Genomic DNA, 16,261 nt, shown 5'->3' with positions numbered 1-16,261 from the left:
ACAGTTAGTTACCTACAAGGGAGTACCCATACGATTGTCAGCTAATTTCTCAACAGAAACTATGCAGGCCAGAAAGGAGTGGCGAGAAATATTCAAAGTGATGAATAGCAAGAACTTACAACCAAGATTACCCAACAAAGCTATCATTTAGAATTGAAGGTCAGATAAAGATTTCACAGATAAGAACAACTAAAGGAGTTTATCACCGCCAAACCAGTATTATATGAAATGCTGAAGGGTATTCTTTAAGAAGAGGAAGAAGAAGAAAAAGGTAAAGATAAAAATTATGAACAACAAAGTGACAACAAATACATATCTATAAACAAGTGAATCTAAAAATTGAGTGAAAAAAATATGTACAGAATAAACTGGTGAATATAATAGAATCAGGGGCATAGAAAGGGAGTGGACTGACAATTCTTGGGAAGGGAGTGGGCGGGTACCAGGAGAGACGACAAAAATCAAACATGTATGGATGAGCTCAATGGGGGGGGGGGGGGCAAGGGCATGGGGTGGGGTGGGTACCAGGTGGAGGGGAGCTATGGGGAGAAAAAAGAGGAACAACTGTAATAATATGAACAATAAAGACTTAAAAAAAACTGTTGTACATCTACACAGTGGAATACTGCGCTGCTTTAAAAAGGAAGGAACTACCATTTGCAATAGCATGGATGGTCCTGGAGAGCATTATGCTAAGCAAAATAAGCCAGTCAGAGAAAGATAAATATCACACGATATCACTCATTTGTGGAATATAATGAACAATATAAACTGATGAACAAAAACAGATCTAGAGCCCTGACTGGTTTGGCTCAGTGGATAGAGCGTCGGCCTGCGGACTGAGAGGTCCCAGGTTCGATTCTGGTCAAGGTCATGTACCTTGGTTGCAGGCATATCCCCAATGGGAGGTGTACAGGAGGCAGCTGGTCGATGTTTCTCTCTCATCGATGTTTCTAACTCTCCATCCCTCTCCCTTCCTCTCTGTAAAAAATCAATAAAATATATTTGAAAACAGATCTAGAGACAGGAACATCGATCAGATGCTCAAACCTCAGAGGGAAGGTAGGGGAGGGTTAAAGGGGAGAGATCAACCAAAGGACTTGTATACATTCATATAAGCCTAACCAATGGACACAGACACCAGGGGGGTGAGGGCATGAGTTGGTGTGGGGGTGGGGGTTAATGGGGTGATAAGGACACATATGTAATACCTTAATCAATAATGAAAAAAAAGTTTTAGAAAAAGATCTGTACATTAAAAGTCATTGGTCCCTCCCTATCTTGTACTTTGAATGGACCTTTTATCCACATCTGATTTTGAATCATCATGCATTGGGCATTTGGAAAATATGCAGACCTTCCAGATGTTGACACATTTCATTATACAATATCAAAAAATCACATTCATTACTATCACCACTGATCTCAACAGCAGTCTTTAAGTATTAGAAGCTGTCCTCATGCTCACAATAGCAGAAATGTTTTCCAAAATTCTAATTTTTGCATGACACCCGAGTTTTAGAATTTATAACAAATACTGTTAGTTGTTTCCCTTGAAAATGATGGTTTTCATTTTTGAGAAAATGTCTACTATGTACCCAAGTGTGAATAACTATTGTTTGTCTACCTTTATCTTTTTGTGCTTTGGCCTTTTTTTTTTTTTTTTCACTGAATAAAGGCTTTCACTTCACTGCATCTGCTGTCTCTTTTGCTGCCACCTCTGCTATTTGCAGCTTTTCCTCCACTTTTCAACTTTCTTGTCTCTTGTTACTTCTTGATTTCACTCAGAAAGCCCAAATTTTTATAAAGATCAGCTAATCAGAGTGGTTCAGGTTGGCAAATCAACCAAACACAGTGTATGGGGCCTTTTTTTTGAGTATTTAACTCTCTGCTGTGTTTGTTGCTGCTTATTACTCAAAAGTGTTTACCAATCAGAACAGTCCTTGATATTTGTGAACACCAGAAGGCTAGTCTTTGGATAATGAGGTTTTACTGTACTGTTAAGGTAATTGTGATTTGTAGTTGTGATTTTGGTCAATGTACAATTCATTTTTTTATCATTTATACACATATTGAGGATCTTTATTTTTAAAATTCTCATCTCCCTGGATTTCTGTTTTTTAAATTCTCATCTTTCTTCTACAAAGAATGAAAAATTAATAGAACAACAACTTCTTCTGGATCAACTGAGTGGAGAACCAACAAAACTTAACCTGTCAATGACTTCTTCAGCTAAGGAAATTTGTGGAGATGGCCCAGATGCTAGGATACCAGAAAAGAGACCATATACTGTACCATTTGATGCTCGTTTGGGACGTTATATTTATATCCCAGAAAGATCAGATGTCAGGAAGGTAAAGTCTAAACATTAATCTCTTATATTTAAGATCTTAAAAATATTATGTGTAATAAAATATCACAGTGTATTTGTACAGTCTCAGCACGTAGTTTGGTTTCTGTTTGGTTTTAATGGACTTGTGTATTTTCTTTTAATCATATAATGCTTCTTTTTAATAAAAAACAATAAATAGGAGAATAGTTATATTTAGAAAGAATAGTTGAAGGTAACATCTACATTCATCAAGGAGAAAAAGTTATTCTTTGCCATCATATTTTTAGTCATGATTAGAAAGTCTGATATCTTCATGAATTTTTTTCTTTCTTTAACCACACCAAGTTGAGATGAGGTTGGAGGGTATTTATTTTTACTTATTTGGTTTGTCTTACTATTTTCAAAATGACATTTATGTGTTACTCAGTCTTGCCAAGCTGACACTTCAAGATTGTATAAAGATCTGTATGAACTTTTTAAAAAATATATACATATTTTTTAATTTTAGAGAGGAAGAGAGAGGGAGGGAGAGAGAAAGATCAATGATGAGAGAAAATCATTGATTGGCTGCCTCCTACTGGGGATCAAGCCCACAACCCGGGCATATGCCTTGACCGCGAATCAAACTGACCTCCTGGTTCATAGGTCAATGCTCAACCACAGAGCAACATCAGCTGGGCTGAACTTTTGTTTTTTTAATTATGAATATGTGTGTAGTAAATATATGCACACACATTTCTCTTAAAAAATCATCAAGTTATCTGTACATGGAAAAGACTAGCAGACTCATGAATTTGGCTTCTGTTATTTTTATGGAGATGATTTGTTTGAGATCTATGTGATGATTATAGTAAAAGGGATATGAAATATGCTAGGTGTCATAGACTTTGCAATCAGGAAGGCTTGGGGTGAACACCAGCTCTATTGCATAGGCCTGCATATGACTAAACCTGTGGGAGCCCCAGGTTCCTTATATGTCAGAATGGGTGTGTGTGGAGGATTTACATGAGATGATGACTCTGAAATTGCCTAGTACATTGTGTCCTCAATAGATGTCCATGGGGTGCCTTTACTATGTCCCAGGTTCAGTACCTCAGAGTGATTAAGACAGACAGATGTTATTCTCTATGGTTTTCAATTTTGAGTAATTGAATTAAAAATGAAATCATTGTTGTTATTAATTTCAGTTTTACTTTGTAGAACCATCAACATTTTCCTTCTGGTTGAATATATGGTACCTTTTTATAAAACATTTAGGGAGAAAGATAAATTCTTCACATAATTCACGTAGTCTGTTATTTCAGTTTAATACTTACATGTTAAGTCATCTATATTTAATTTTCTGTTTTTTTATATTGGTTAGTTATGTGAAAGTATTTCTGGTTCCATTTTTTTTTTTAAATAACATTTGGGGTTTTTTTTATTACGGAAGTTACACATACTTATTCTCCCCCTCTCTTGGTCTCTTTTTTATTTTCTTTATCTATTTTTAAAATATATTTTTATGGATTTTAGAGAGAGAAGAAGAGAGAGGGATAGAGAGATAGAAACATTGATGCGAGAGTGACATCGATTATCTGCCTTCTGCATGTGCCCTGATTGGGAATTAAACCAGTGATCTCTTGATTCATGGGTCGACCCTAAACCATTGAGCTGCACCAACCAGGCTAGGGGTACACATATCTTTGCAAATAGTATACAGGTAAATAAAAGAAAAGTACTAATATTATGTACTAAATTAATATGAAAAAAAGAAGAAAAACTCATTGTCTCAATAAATACCAAAAATTGATCTGATGAAATGCTAAATTGAATCTTGATTTAAACTTAAAATATAATAGAGATTTCTAACTTTTTAAACATTGAAATATGATTTAATTAAAACCAAAAGCCAATGTTGTACATACTAAAAAGGCACTTTGGAAAAAAATAAATTACAAAGGTGGTCCCAGTCATTAGTTAGATTTAGTATAAAAACACAAATGCTGATGAAAACCTACCATAATTCATTGATTATAAGATTTAAACTATCACATGTTATCATCTTTGGTGGCAGGATATGTTTTATGGTTGATGGTTTGACAGTTTTTTATGTCATAGTTTGACAGTTTTTTTTTCCTTCTTGGTGCTATAAAAATAATGGTGTTGATGGCATTTTAGATTTGATGAAATGTGGTGTCATGAAAAGGAAATAAGGCAATAGGTATATAATACCACTTTCAGTACTTGACGTAATTGTATACTAAGAAAACCAACTGAAATATTCTTAAGAAATATATTTAAAAACCTTCTGGAATATCCAGATTCACAAAAGTAGAATATTTGTAAAATTGTAAAATCTTTTTTTCCCCCAGAAGGCATTACATTTAAATTTTTTTATTTTATTGATTTTAGAGAAAGAGAGAAGGGAGAGAAAGAAACATCGGTTTGTTGTTCCACTTATTTATGCATCATTGGTTGATTCTTGTATGTTTCTTTTTTTTGTTATTTTTTAGCATCATTTTTTTATTTTTTTAAATTTCTTTATTAAGGTATTACATATGTGTCCTCATCCCTCCATTAACTTCCCAAACCCCCCTCCCACTCATGCCCTCACCCCCTGGTGTTCGTGTCCATTGGTTAGGCTTATATTCGTGCATACAAGTCCTTTGGTTGATCTCTCCTCCTTTCCCCACCCTCCCCTACCTTCCCTCTGAGGTCTGGCAGTCTGATCCATGCTTCTCTGTCTCTGGATCTGTCCCTCTTCATCAGTTTATGTTGTTCATTATATTCCACAAATGAGTGAGATCATGTGGTATTTGCCTTTCTGTGACTGGCTTATTTCATTAGCATAATGCTCTCCATTTCCATCCCTGCTGTTGCAAATGGTAAGAACTCCTTTTTTAGCGCAGCATAGTATTCCATTGTGTAGATGTACCACAGTTTTTTAATCCACTCATCTGCTGATGGGCGCTTAGGCTGTTTCCAAATCTTAGCTAAGGTGAATTGTGCTGCTATGAACATAGGGGTGCATATATCCTTTCTGATTGGTGTTTCTAGTTTCTTGGGATATATTCCTAGAAGTGGGATCACTGGGTCAAATGGGAGTTCCATTTTTAGTTTTTTGAGGAAACTCCATACTGTTCTCCACAGTGGCTGCACCAGTCTGCATTCCCACCAGCAGTGCAAGAGTTTCTTTTTATCCGCATCCATGCCAGCACTTGTCATTTGTTGATTTGTTGACGATAGCCAATCTGACAGATGTGAGATGGTACTGCATTGTTGTTTTGATTTGCATCTCTCGGGTGATTAGTTACTTTGAGCATGTTTTCATATGACTCTTAGCCTTCCTTCTGTCCTCCTTCGAAAAGTGCCTATTTAGGTCCGTTGCCCACTTTTTCATTGGATTGTTTATCTTCCTTTTGTTAAGTTGTATGAGTTCCCTGTAAATGTTGGAGATTAAACCCTTATCGGTGATGACATTGGCAAATATGTTCTCCCATGCAGTGGGCTTTCTTGTTGTTTTGTTGATGGTTTCTTTGGCTGTGCAAAAGCTTTTTATTTTGATGTAGTCCCATTTTTTTATTTTCTCTTTAGTTTCCATTGCCCTAGAAGCAGTATCAGTGAAGAAGCTCCTTCGGCATATGTCTGAGATTTCTCTTCCTATGGATTCCTCTAGTACAGGGGTGGGCAAACTTTTTGACTCGAGGGCCACAATGGGTTCTTAAACTGGACCGGAGAGCCAGAACAAATGCATGGATGGAGTGTTTGTGTGAACTAATATAAATTCAAAGTAAAGGAGCGGAGGGGAGAGCAAGAGAACCCTCTGCTCTTTCGGCTCCGCGGGCCGGATAGAACAGCCGAATGGGCCGGATCCGGCCCGCGGGCAGTAGTTTATCCATGGCTCCTCTAGTATTTTTATGGTTTCCCATCTTACGTTTAAGTCCTTTATCCATTTTGAGTTTATTTTTGTATATGGTGTAAGTTGGTGGTCTAGTTTCATTTTTTGCATGTATCTGTCCAATTTTCCCAACACCATTTGTTGAAGAGACTATCTTGACTCCATTGTATGTTCATGCCTCCTTTGTCAAATATTAATTGAGCATAGTGGTTTGGGGCGATTCCTGGGTTCTCTATTCTATTCCATTGATCTATATGTCTGTTCTTGTGCCAGTACCAGGCTGTTTTAAGAACAGTGGCTTTGTAATACAGCTTGATATTTGCTATTGAGATCCCACCTACTTTGTTCTTCTTTCTCAGGATTGCTGCAGCTATTCGGGGTCTTTATTTATTCCAGATGAAGTTTTGGAAAGTTTGTTGTAGGTCTGTGAAATATGCCATTGGTATTTTAATGCGGATTGCATTGAATATATAGATTGCTTTGGGTAGTATGGACGTTTTGATGATGTTGATTCTATCAATCCATGAACACGGTATGTTCTTCCATCTATTTATGTCTTCCTCTTTCTCTTTTTTCAGTGTCCTGTAGTTTTTCGCATATAGGTCTTTTACCTCCTTAGTTAAGTTTATTCCTAGGTATCTTAATTTTTTTGGTGCGATGGTAAATGGGATTGCTTTTTTAGTCTCTCCTTCTGTAAGTTCACTATTGGTGTATAGAAATGCCATAGATTTCTTGGCATTAGTTTTGTATCCTGCTACATTGCCAAATTCATTTATTAAGTCTATTAGTTTTTTGATGGAGTCTTTCGGGTTTTTTATGTACAATATCATGTCACCTGCAAATAAGGACAGTTTTACTTCTTTTCCAATTTGGATGCCTTTTATTTCTTCTTCTTGTCTGATCGCAATGGCTAGTACTTCCAGTACTATGTTGAACAGGAGTGGTGAGAGTGGGCATCCCTGTCTTGTTCCTGTTCTTAGGGGAAATGATTTTAGTTTTTGTCCATTGAGTATGATGTTGGCTGTGGGTTTTTCATATATGGCTTATATTATGTTGAGGTATGATCCTTCTATTCCCACCTTGCTGAGTGTTTTGATCAAGAAGGGGTGTTGGATTTTGTCAAATGCTTTTTCTGTGTCAATTGATATGACTATGTGGTTTTTATCTCTCAATTTGTTTATGTGATGTATCACGTTTATTGATTTGCAGATATTGTACCATCCTTGCATCCCTGGGATAAATCCTACTTGGTCACAGTATATGGTATTTCTGATGTATTGCTGGATCTGATTTGCTAGAATTTTGTTGAGGATTTTGGCAGCTATGATCATGAGGGATATTGGCCTATAATTCTCTTTCATTGTGTTGTCTTTATCTGGTTTTGGTATTAGGGTGATAGAATGAGTTTGGAAGTGTTCCTTCCTCTTGAATTTTTTGGAATAGTCTGAGGAGGATATGTTTTATTTCTTCCTTGAATGTTTGGTAAAACTCCCCTGTGAAGCCGTCTGGCCCCGGGCTTTTGTTTGCTGGGAGCTTTTTGATGACTGCTTCAATTTCTTCCATAAATATCAGCCTATTGAGATTTTTAGAATCTTCCCGATTGAGTTTTGGAAGGTTGTATTTTTCTAGGAATATGTCCATTTCCTCGAGGTTGTCTAGTTTGTTGGAGTAGAGTTGTTCATAGTATTTCTTTTACAATCCTTTGTATTTCTGTGGGGTCTGTTATTTCGCCTCTCTCATTTCTGATTTTGTTTATTTGGGTCCTCTCTCTCTGCTTCTTGGTGAGCCTGGCTAGAGGTTCATCAATCTTGTTTATCCTTTCAAAGAGCCAGCTCTTGGTTTCATTGATCTTTTGTACTGTTTTTGGGGTCTCTATTTCGTTTATTTCTGCTCTGATCTTTATTATCTCCTTCCTTCTGCTCACTCTGGGCTTTTCTTGTTGCTCTCTTTCTAATTCTTTGAGTCAGATGACTTATTACCATTTTTTCTTATTTTTTGAGGTAGGCTTGTAGAGCTATAAACTTCCCTCTCAGGACTGCTTTCATTGTGTCCTATAGATTTTGGATTGTTGTGTTTTTGTTGTCATTAGTTTCCAGGATGCTTTTAATTTCTTCTTTGATCTCTTTGGTAACGCAGTCATTTAATAGCATGCTATTCAGCTTCCAAGTGTTTGAGATTTTTGGATTGTTTTTATTGTAGTTTATTTCTAATTTTATGGCATTGTGGTCTGAGAAGATGCTTGGTATGATTTCAATCTTCTTGAATTTGGGGAGACTTTGCTTGTGACCCAATATGTGGTCTATTTTTGAAAATGTCCCATGTGCACTTGAGAAGAACGTATATTCTGTGGCTTTGTGGTGAAATGTTCTGAAGATGTCAGTTAAGTCCATCTGATCTAGTGAGTCATTTAGGATTGCTGTGTCTTTGCTGATTTTTTTGTCTAGAGGATTTATCCAGTGATGTCAGTGGTGTATTAAAGTCCCCTACTATGATTGTATTGTTGTCAATCTCTCCCTTGATATCTTCCAGGAGTTTTGTAATGTATTTCGGTGCTCCTGCGTTGGGTGCATATATGTTTATCAGGGTTATATCCTCTTGTTGTATCGATCCCTTTAGTATTATGAAGTGGCCTTCCTTATCTCTTGTTATGGTATTTACTTTGAGGTCTATTTTGTCAGATATAAGTATTGCTACTCCAGCTTTTTTTTCATTTCCATTTGCCTGAAAGATATTTTTCCATCCCTTCACTTTCAATCTGTGTGAGTCTCTTGTTCCTAGGTGGGTTTCTTGTAGACAACATATATATGGGTTGTGTTTTTTTATCCATTCAGCCACTCGATGTCTTTTGATTGGAGCATTAGACCATCTACGTTTAAAGTTATTACTGAAAGGTATTTGTTTTTAGTCATATCTATTTTTGTGTCTTTGTTCCTTCTTAACCTGTTTATTTCTTCTTTTTACGGTATTCCCTTTAGCATTTTTTGCATTGCTGGTTTGGTGGTGATAAATTCCCTTAACCTTTGTTTGTCTGCACAGCTCCTGATTTCCCCTTCAATTTTGTTTCATAGTCTTGCTGGATAGAGTATTCTTGGATTCAGTCCTTTGCTTTGCAACACTTTGTATACCTCCTTCCATTCCCTTCTAGCTTGATGTGTTTCTGTTGAGAAATCATTTGATAATCTGATGGGGGTTCCTTTGTAGGTAATTCTCTGTCTCTCTCTCGCCGCCTTTAAGATTCTCTCCTTGTCGTTGATATTTGCCACTGAAATTATGATGTGTCTTGGTGTGGGACTTTTGGGGTTGATCCTGCTTGGGACTCCCTGTACCTGTGTATCTTTTTTCTTCCCCATATCAGGGAACTTTTCTGTCATTATTTCTTCAAATAGATTTTCTAATCCTTGCTGCTCTTCTTGTCCTTCTGGCAGCCCTATTATACGTATGTTACTTCGTTTCATGTTGTCCCAAAGCTCCCTTAGGCTTTCCTCCTACTTTTTAATTTTTTTCTCCAATTGCTGTTCAGATTGAGCTTGTTTCTATACCTGATCTTCTAACTCACTAATTCGGTCCTCTGCTTCTTCTAGTCTACTGTTGAAACTTTCCATGGTGTTTTTGATTGTAGCTATATCACTTTTCATTTCTTCCTGATTTTTGCATAGGTTGTTGATTTTCTCATTCATCCAATGTATGAATTCCATGGCCATTACTCTGAACTCTTTTTCGGTCATGTTACATGCTTCAATTTCACTAATTTCCCTTCTTGGCGACTCCTCATTTTCTTTCCTCTGGGGATTGTGTCGTCTCCCCATTCTGACTATCACCAGAAGGTTCAAACTTCGAGTTGCATGGACCTGGGCCATGTGCCTTGGGAACTTCGCACTATCCGAGTGTCACTGAAGTGCTCCTACACTAGGACATGTGGCTGCCATGTGTTGGTGGGAACCAGGCTTGCCCAGGGTCAGTGTTCCCAGTGTTCAGTGTGGTCTTGTGTGTGCACCTAGAATCAGGGACCCTGCCTGCACTGCGCTGTTGGCGTGTGCCGAAAATGAGTCCCCTAGCGCTTGCCAGGAGTCAGAGTTTCCCTGTATCTGCACCAAGAATCGAGTATCAGAGTCTCTGTTGCCTTGTGCGGCTTCTCGCTGAGAATCAGAGTTCCTGTGTGCGCATGCACCAAGAATTGGGAGTCACTGGCTCTTAGTGTGAATGTGCTGTGAGTCAGGGATCCCAGGTGCACACGGTAAGAAACAGAGTCAAGTTGGTGGTGCTCAGTGCTGCCTCTTGCCGGGAGAGTTTGGGTCCTGGTCACCATGGGGGACTGGGTTGCACAGTAGCTCTGTGGCGTGCCTGTGCTGCAGAAAACTGACTTCCGTGTGCTCTTGCCCATAATCCAAGTCATGTGGCACTGCCACCCCGCGTGGGCTTCGGGTTTGGTCGCCTGATGGCGTTGCAGGGAGCAGATTGCAGTCTCTCAAATTCCAGTAGCAGTGCTGCGGCCCGTGCATGCTCTCTCAAGCTCAAATTCCCCCTAGGGGAGCTGAGGCTAGAGCGAGGGGCGGGTCTATCAGTTACTATGGCGCTATACATGAGCCTGCGGGGAGGGGGATAGGCACTTTGATTCACAGAAATCTGCTGCCGGGAAGTCTGGATTCTTGTTGTCTGTTGGTCTGAAGCTGTGGTTGCAGTTCTCTGTCCCCAGGGGCTGCAGGGTCCTGGTTTGCATCTGAGACACGACTGGGTGTTGCTGAGGGCAGGATCCTAGTCTCAAGCAGCTCTGTTTCTCAAGATGGCATCTTTATTATTATTTTTAAAAATAAATCTTTATTGTTGCCAAAACCGGTTTGGCTCAGTGGATAGAGCGTCGGCCTGCGGACTCAAGGGTCCCAGGTTCGATTCCGGTCAAGGGCATGTACCTTGGTTGCGGGCACATCCCCAGTAGGGGGTGTGCAGGAGGCAGCTGATCGATGTTTCTCTCTCATCGATGTTTCTAACTCTCTATCCCTCTCCCTTCCTCTCTGTATAAAAATCAATAAAATATATTTTTTAAAAAAAATAAATAAATCTTTATTGTTCAGATTATTACAATTGTTCCTCTTTCTTCCCCTCATAGCTCCCCTCCACCCGGTTCCCACCCCACCCTCTGCCCTTACCCCCCGCACTGTCCTCATCCATAGGTGTAAGATTTTTGTCCAGTCTCTTCCTGTACCCTCCACACCCCTTTTTCCCTCGAGAGTTGTCAGTCCACTCCCTTTCTATGCCCCTGATTCTATTATATTCACCAGTTTTTCTGTTCATCAGATTTTTTATTTACTTGCTTTTTAGATTCACTTTTTGATAGATATGTATTTGTTGTTCATAATTTTTATCTTTACCTTATTCTTCTTCTTCCTCTTCTTAAAGAATACCTTTCAGCATTTCATATAATACTGGTTTGGGGTGATGAACTCCTTCAGCTTTTTCTTATCTATGAAGCTCTTTATCTGACCTTCAATTCTGAATGATAGCTTTGCTGGGTAGAGTAATCTTGGTTGTAGGTTCTTGCTATTCATCACTTTGAATATTTCTTGCCACTCCCGTCTGGCCTGCATAGTTTCTGTTGAGAAATCAGCTGACAATCGTATGGGTGCTCCCTTGTAGGTAATTAACTGTTTTTCTCTTGCTGCTTTTAATATTCTCTCTTTGTCTTTTGCTCTTGGCATTTTAATTATGATGTGTCTTGGTGTGGTCCTCTTTGGATTCCTTTTGTTTGGGGTTCTCTGCGCTTCCTGGACTTGTAAGTCTATTTCTTTCACCAGGTGGGGGAAGTTTTCTGTCATTATTTCTTCAAATAGGTTTTTAGTATCTTTCTCTCTCTCTTCTTCTGGCACCCCCATAATTCGGATGTTGGTACGTAGAGGTGTTCTCTCTTTTCCGCGTCAGCACGGAAAAGGAATGGGTCCAATTCTGAGTGGAGGAGCTGGGGATTAAGAAATAAAAGAAAGAAAGAGACCAGGTAGAAAGATAGAAACAAAGCTGGGAGTCAGGTGGGACGCCATCCTCTCTGATGGAGAGGCAGGGACCCCGAAACCCACGAAGCACATTTATTTTATACCCCCAAATACCAGGAAGTATCACCAAACTTAGGATCAAAGGAGCTTATTTGCATTCTTGAGTAGGCCCTAGTATTCCTGGTGCTTGCCTGGATTTACATATCAAAGCCCACTCCCTGGCACCTGGACAAAGGTAAAAAGTCAGAACTGATAACGCGCCCCCCCCCCCCCCCCGCCTTCTTGGGGAGGGCGTAACCGAGACGTAGCTCTGCCAGTCGCCTCGGGCTCAGCTGACAACAATTTAAAGAAATGCCCATGTGCCTTCCCAGGCGGCCGTCTACATTGGTACACTTGAAGTTGTCCCAGAGGCTCCTTGCACTATCTTCATATTTTTGGATTCTTTTTTCTTTTTGCTTTTCCGGTTGGGTGTTTTTGCTTCTTTGTATTTCAAATCTTTGACTTGATTCTTGCGATCCTCTTGTGTGCTGTTGGATCTCTGTATATTATTTTTTATTTCAGTCAGTGTATGCTTAATTTCTAGTTGGTCCTTTTTCATATCCTCAAGTGTCTCACTACATTTATCGGCCTTTTCTAAAAAATTCTTGAAAAACCTTATAACCGTGGTTTTGAACTCTATATCCAGTCGTTTGCTTTCCTCCATTTCTTTCATTTGTGACCTGTTTCTTTGTCTCTGCATTTGGGCTGCTTCCCTGAGTTGATAGAGTGGCTTTGTGTGCTAGGTGTCCTATAGGGCCCAGTGGCTCAGCCTCCCCAGTTACCTGAGGTGGACACTCTTGGTGAACCCCTTTGTGGGCGTGTGCAGTTTTGTTGTAGTTAAGCCTTGATTGTTGTTGGTATTAATGGAAGGACTTGACCTCCAGGCCAATTGGCTATGAGGATCAGCTGTGTCTATGCTGGGAGAACTTCTATGCTGGAGACACCCTTATGAGACAAGACTTGCTTCAGTGGGGCTTTGGTCCTCACTGAGTCTGCCCCCTGAGTGTATCCCTTATGGATCTGAGGAGTTGTAATCTGTATGGTCCTACTCTGACCCCTGGGTACACTGGCTCTTGGATCTCCAAGGCCGTGCTAATTTAACCTCTGCCTGAGGCCACCCAGCAGGATCTAAGGAGAGGTCTGCAGATTCCTCTTCTTTGTTTGGGTTTTGGAGGTGCTTAGATGAGGCCCAGCTGTGAAGCAATGCAAGCTGCTGTGGGGCCTTGGGCCTTCTTTTGGATGTTCTGAGTCTCTCTGACTCAGCTGCAGTTTGTTAGGTAAGTTTAGAATTCAAAGTACCAGGCCATTCATTATGCAAAAGCCGCTGCGCTCAGCTTGGATCGGGTGGAGTCTCAGGGCGGAGCAAACAGCAATGGCTTGGTGGGGTGGGATCTCAGGGTGGAGCAAACAGCTCTGTCTTCCTGTCAGCCCTGCCCTAAGAGGCCCCTGTGTCTCAGTGTCCCGCAGTAATCCAGTAATCGCTGCAAGCACCTCTGAGAGAAAGCCGCCCTCGAGTTTCGCCTGCTGCCAGATAGTCCAGTTTCTCCCCATATAAGTCTGGGTCCCCAGAGTCTCACCGGAACTGGAGTTCAGAGCAGTTGGGAGATTTTGTCTCCCTCCCGCTTGAAAAAGACAGCCACGTACTCAGTTGCCAGCCCTGTCTGCGCGCACCTCCGCTCCTCTGCCTTTACTTCCGCAGCTCCTCTGAGTCTCAGTGTGCTTTTCTTTTTCCTTCTAGTTGTAGAATTTCCACTCAGCCAGCCTTCCTGTGGTTCTGGATGATGTCCGTTTTGTCTTTTAGTTGTAGTTTTGAAATTGTTGTGCGAGGCAGCAGTTTAGGTGTTTACCTATGCCGCCATCTTGGTTTCTCCTCTTGTATGTTTCTTGACTAGGGATAGAACCATAACCTTGGTATATCAGGACGATGCTCTAACCAACTGAGCTACACAGCCAGGCCGAATTACATTTTTTTGAGTCACAAAATTTCTGTGCATAACCCCTTTTCAGTCTTACTATGATTTAATCTCTCATGTAAAGGCCATTTTTTCTCATAAAATAATTTTTTTTGATATTTTAAAATTACTTCTTTGTATACATAGTTGTTTATGGTAAAGAGCGAACACAGCAGAACACAGATAATATGTGTCTGTTGAGCTTTGACTAGGCTGCTTTGCTAGCTCAGTAACTCATTCCAGAAGAACACACCAACTGCACAATAACAGAATGACAAATTAAGTCTCATGAATCGTTGCAGAACTCTCAATTGAAACTACAAAGTTAAATATACGGAAGCCACAATCTGTGGTGAATGAGTTAAGCACAGTTGCAGCAGAACTGATGAAACAAAATCAAATACATCACTGATGAGAGGAGATTCTCTTATCATATGGGGACTTAGAATGCTACCTTCAGGTCTGGGTATAAGCACTTGAAATCACATTAGATTATTTTCAGAGAAAAATCAAGTGGCTGAAGAACGTTGGGGAAAATCTGAAATACTTCTATATTTAGTCTAATTGAGAGGGGACATGATGACTTTTCAAATATTTGAAAGTTTATAATAATAATTATTTTTTAAAAATATATTTTATTGATTTTTTACAGAGAGGAAGGGAGAGGAATAGAGAGTTAGAAACATCAATGAGAGAGAAACATTGATCAAGGTACATGCCCTTGACTGTAATTAAACCTGGGGACCCTTGATTCCCCAGGCCGATGCTCTATCCACTGAGCCAAACCAGTTAGGGCAGAAAGTTTATAATTATTATTAGACTTTGTCTCTAGCATTGGGACCAGTAGTGCTAAGGGAATAAAAAGAGGGGCTTATTGGTGAGATGAGATGAGAGGCCTTATGAGGCCCCCCAACACATGGAATGTGATTGAGAAGAGGTTAAATGGTAGTTCGCAGTATTATAGATGAGAGTCAAACATGTGATGGATAGCTGAACTTAGTAACCTTAAAGTTCTCTCAAGCCCAGTGGTCGGCAAACTTATTAGTCAACAGAGCCAAATATCAACAGTACAACGATTGAAATTTCTTTTGAGAGCCAAATTTTTAAAACTTAAACTTCTTCTAACGCCACTTCTTCAAAATAGACTCGCCCAGGCCGTGGTATTTTGTGGAAAAGCCACACTCAAGGGGCCAAAGAGCCGCAGTTTGCCGACCACTGCTCTAGCCTGTGTAATTCTAGGAATAAAATTAAAAAAAACACACCACAGAATAAAAATGACTTCTAGTGAGATAAATCTCAGTTATCTGACATACTAGCTTATTTGAGTACTTATATGAGATCAGTACTGTTGGGGATATGGTTGAAAATGCTAAAATATCCCTATTGGGGAGTTATGGAATGAATGCAGAAGCAACTGAGGGAAGCAGGACCTAAAACCTAGATAGGGAAAGGGCTGGATTATAGACGGCTTCACGAGCCTGGAAAGGGCAAAAAACCATAGTGTTGGCTGGAATGACTGTTAAAGAATTGATTTGCTAAGTGTTACTCATTGACGGGTTTATTTGGTGTTCATTATTAAGCCATGTCATTTAGTTTTCTTTGTGAAAAATTTTATTTTAAAAGCAAATTACAGTCCCAGAGAACAAAATTTTACTCTGAACAAAAAATTTTATTTGTTCTTGAAATAATTCCCATCCCCCCTGACAAAGAGAAATCTTGATGCCTATCAGCTACGGGGCAAATGCTCAAACTGGGTACATTGTGCTTGTTAGATAAATACTTCTTAAGTTGGTTCTTACCCTTCCCCTTCCCAAGCCCCAGAATTAGGAGACCACCTAGAATAGTTGATCCTCTACCCATCATGGTGTTGATGTAACAGATGGTCTTATTAGGTGACCAACTGTGGAGGCACAAAAATCTGATATTAAAGAATCAGGTAGGCTCTTCTGGGAGAGAGTACATGAGGGATCTATGTCAATTGAATCTTGAACAACTTGTGATGTACACATTTCACTATAATTTTATTTTTCAAAAAATTTTTTTAGAACTTCAGATTTGATATATGTCCCTCTCATTT

At 39.6% G+C, this 16,261-nt stretch overlaps 1 protein-coding gene across 2 annotated transcripts in view; it reads left to right on the top strand.

The window, feature by feature from the left end:
* The window catches only part of QNG1 (Q-nucleotide N-glycosylase 1), a gene marked incomplete at its 5' end in the record, with an annotated part of 112,945 nt that overhangs the window by 46,738 nt on the left and 49,946 nt on the right, over positions 1-16,261 (top strand). For both annotated transcript variants that reach the window (XM_080668370.1, XM_080668371.1), the window contains one exon: positions 2,148-2,354. In XM_080668370.1, the coding sequence (XP_080524496.1) occupies positions 2,148-2,354 (207 nt within the window). The remainder of the gene's footprint in view (positions 1-2,147; positions 2,355-16,261) is intronic.

This window comes from Plecotus auritus (assembly GCF_963455305.1).
Source record: "Plecotus auritus genome assembly, chromosome: 5".
NCBI lineage: Eukaryota > Metazoa > Chordata > Mammalia > Chiroptera > Vespertilionidae > Plecotus > Plecotus auritus.
This window is presented reverse-complemented; position numbering and strand designations above follow the sequence as displayed.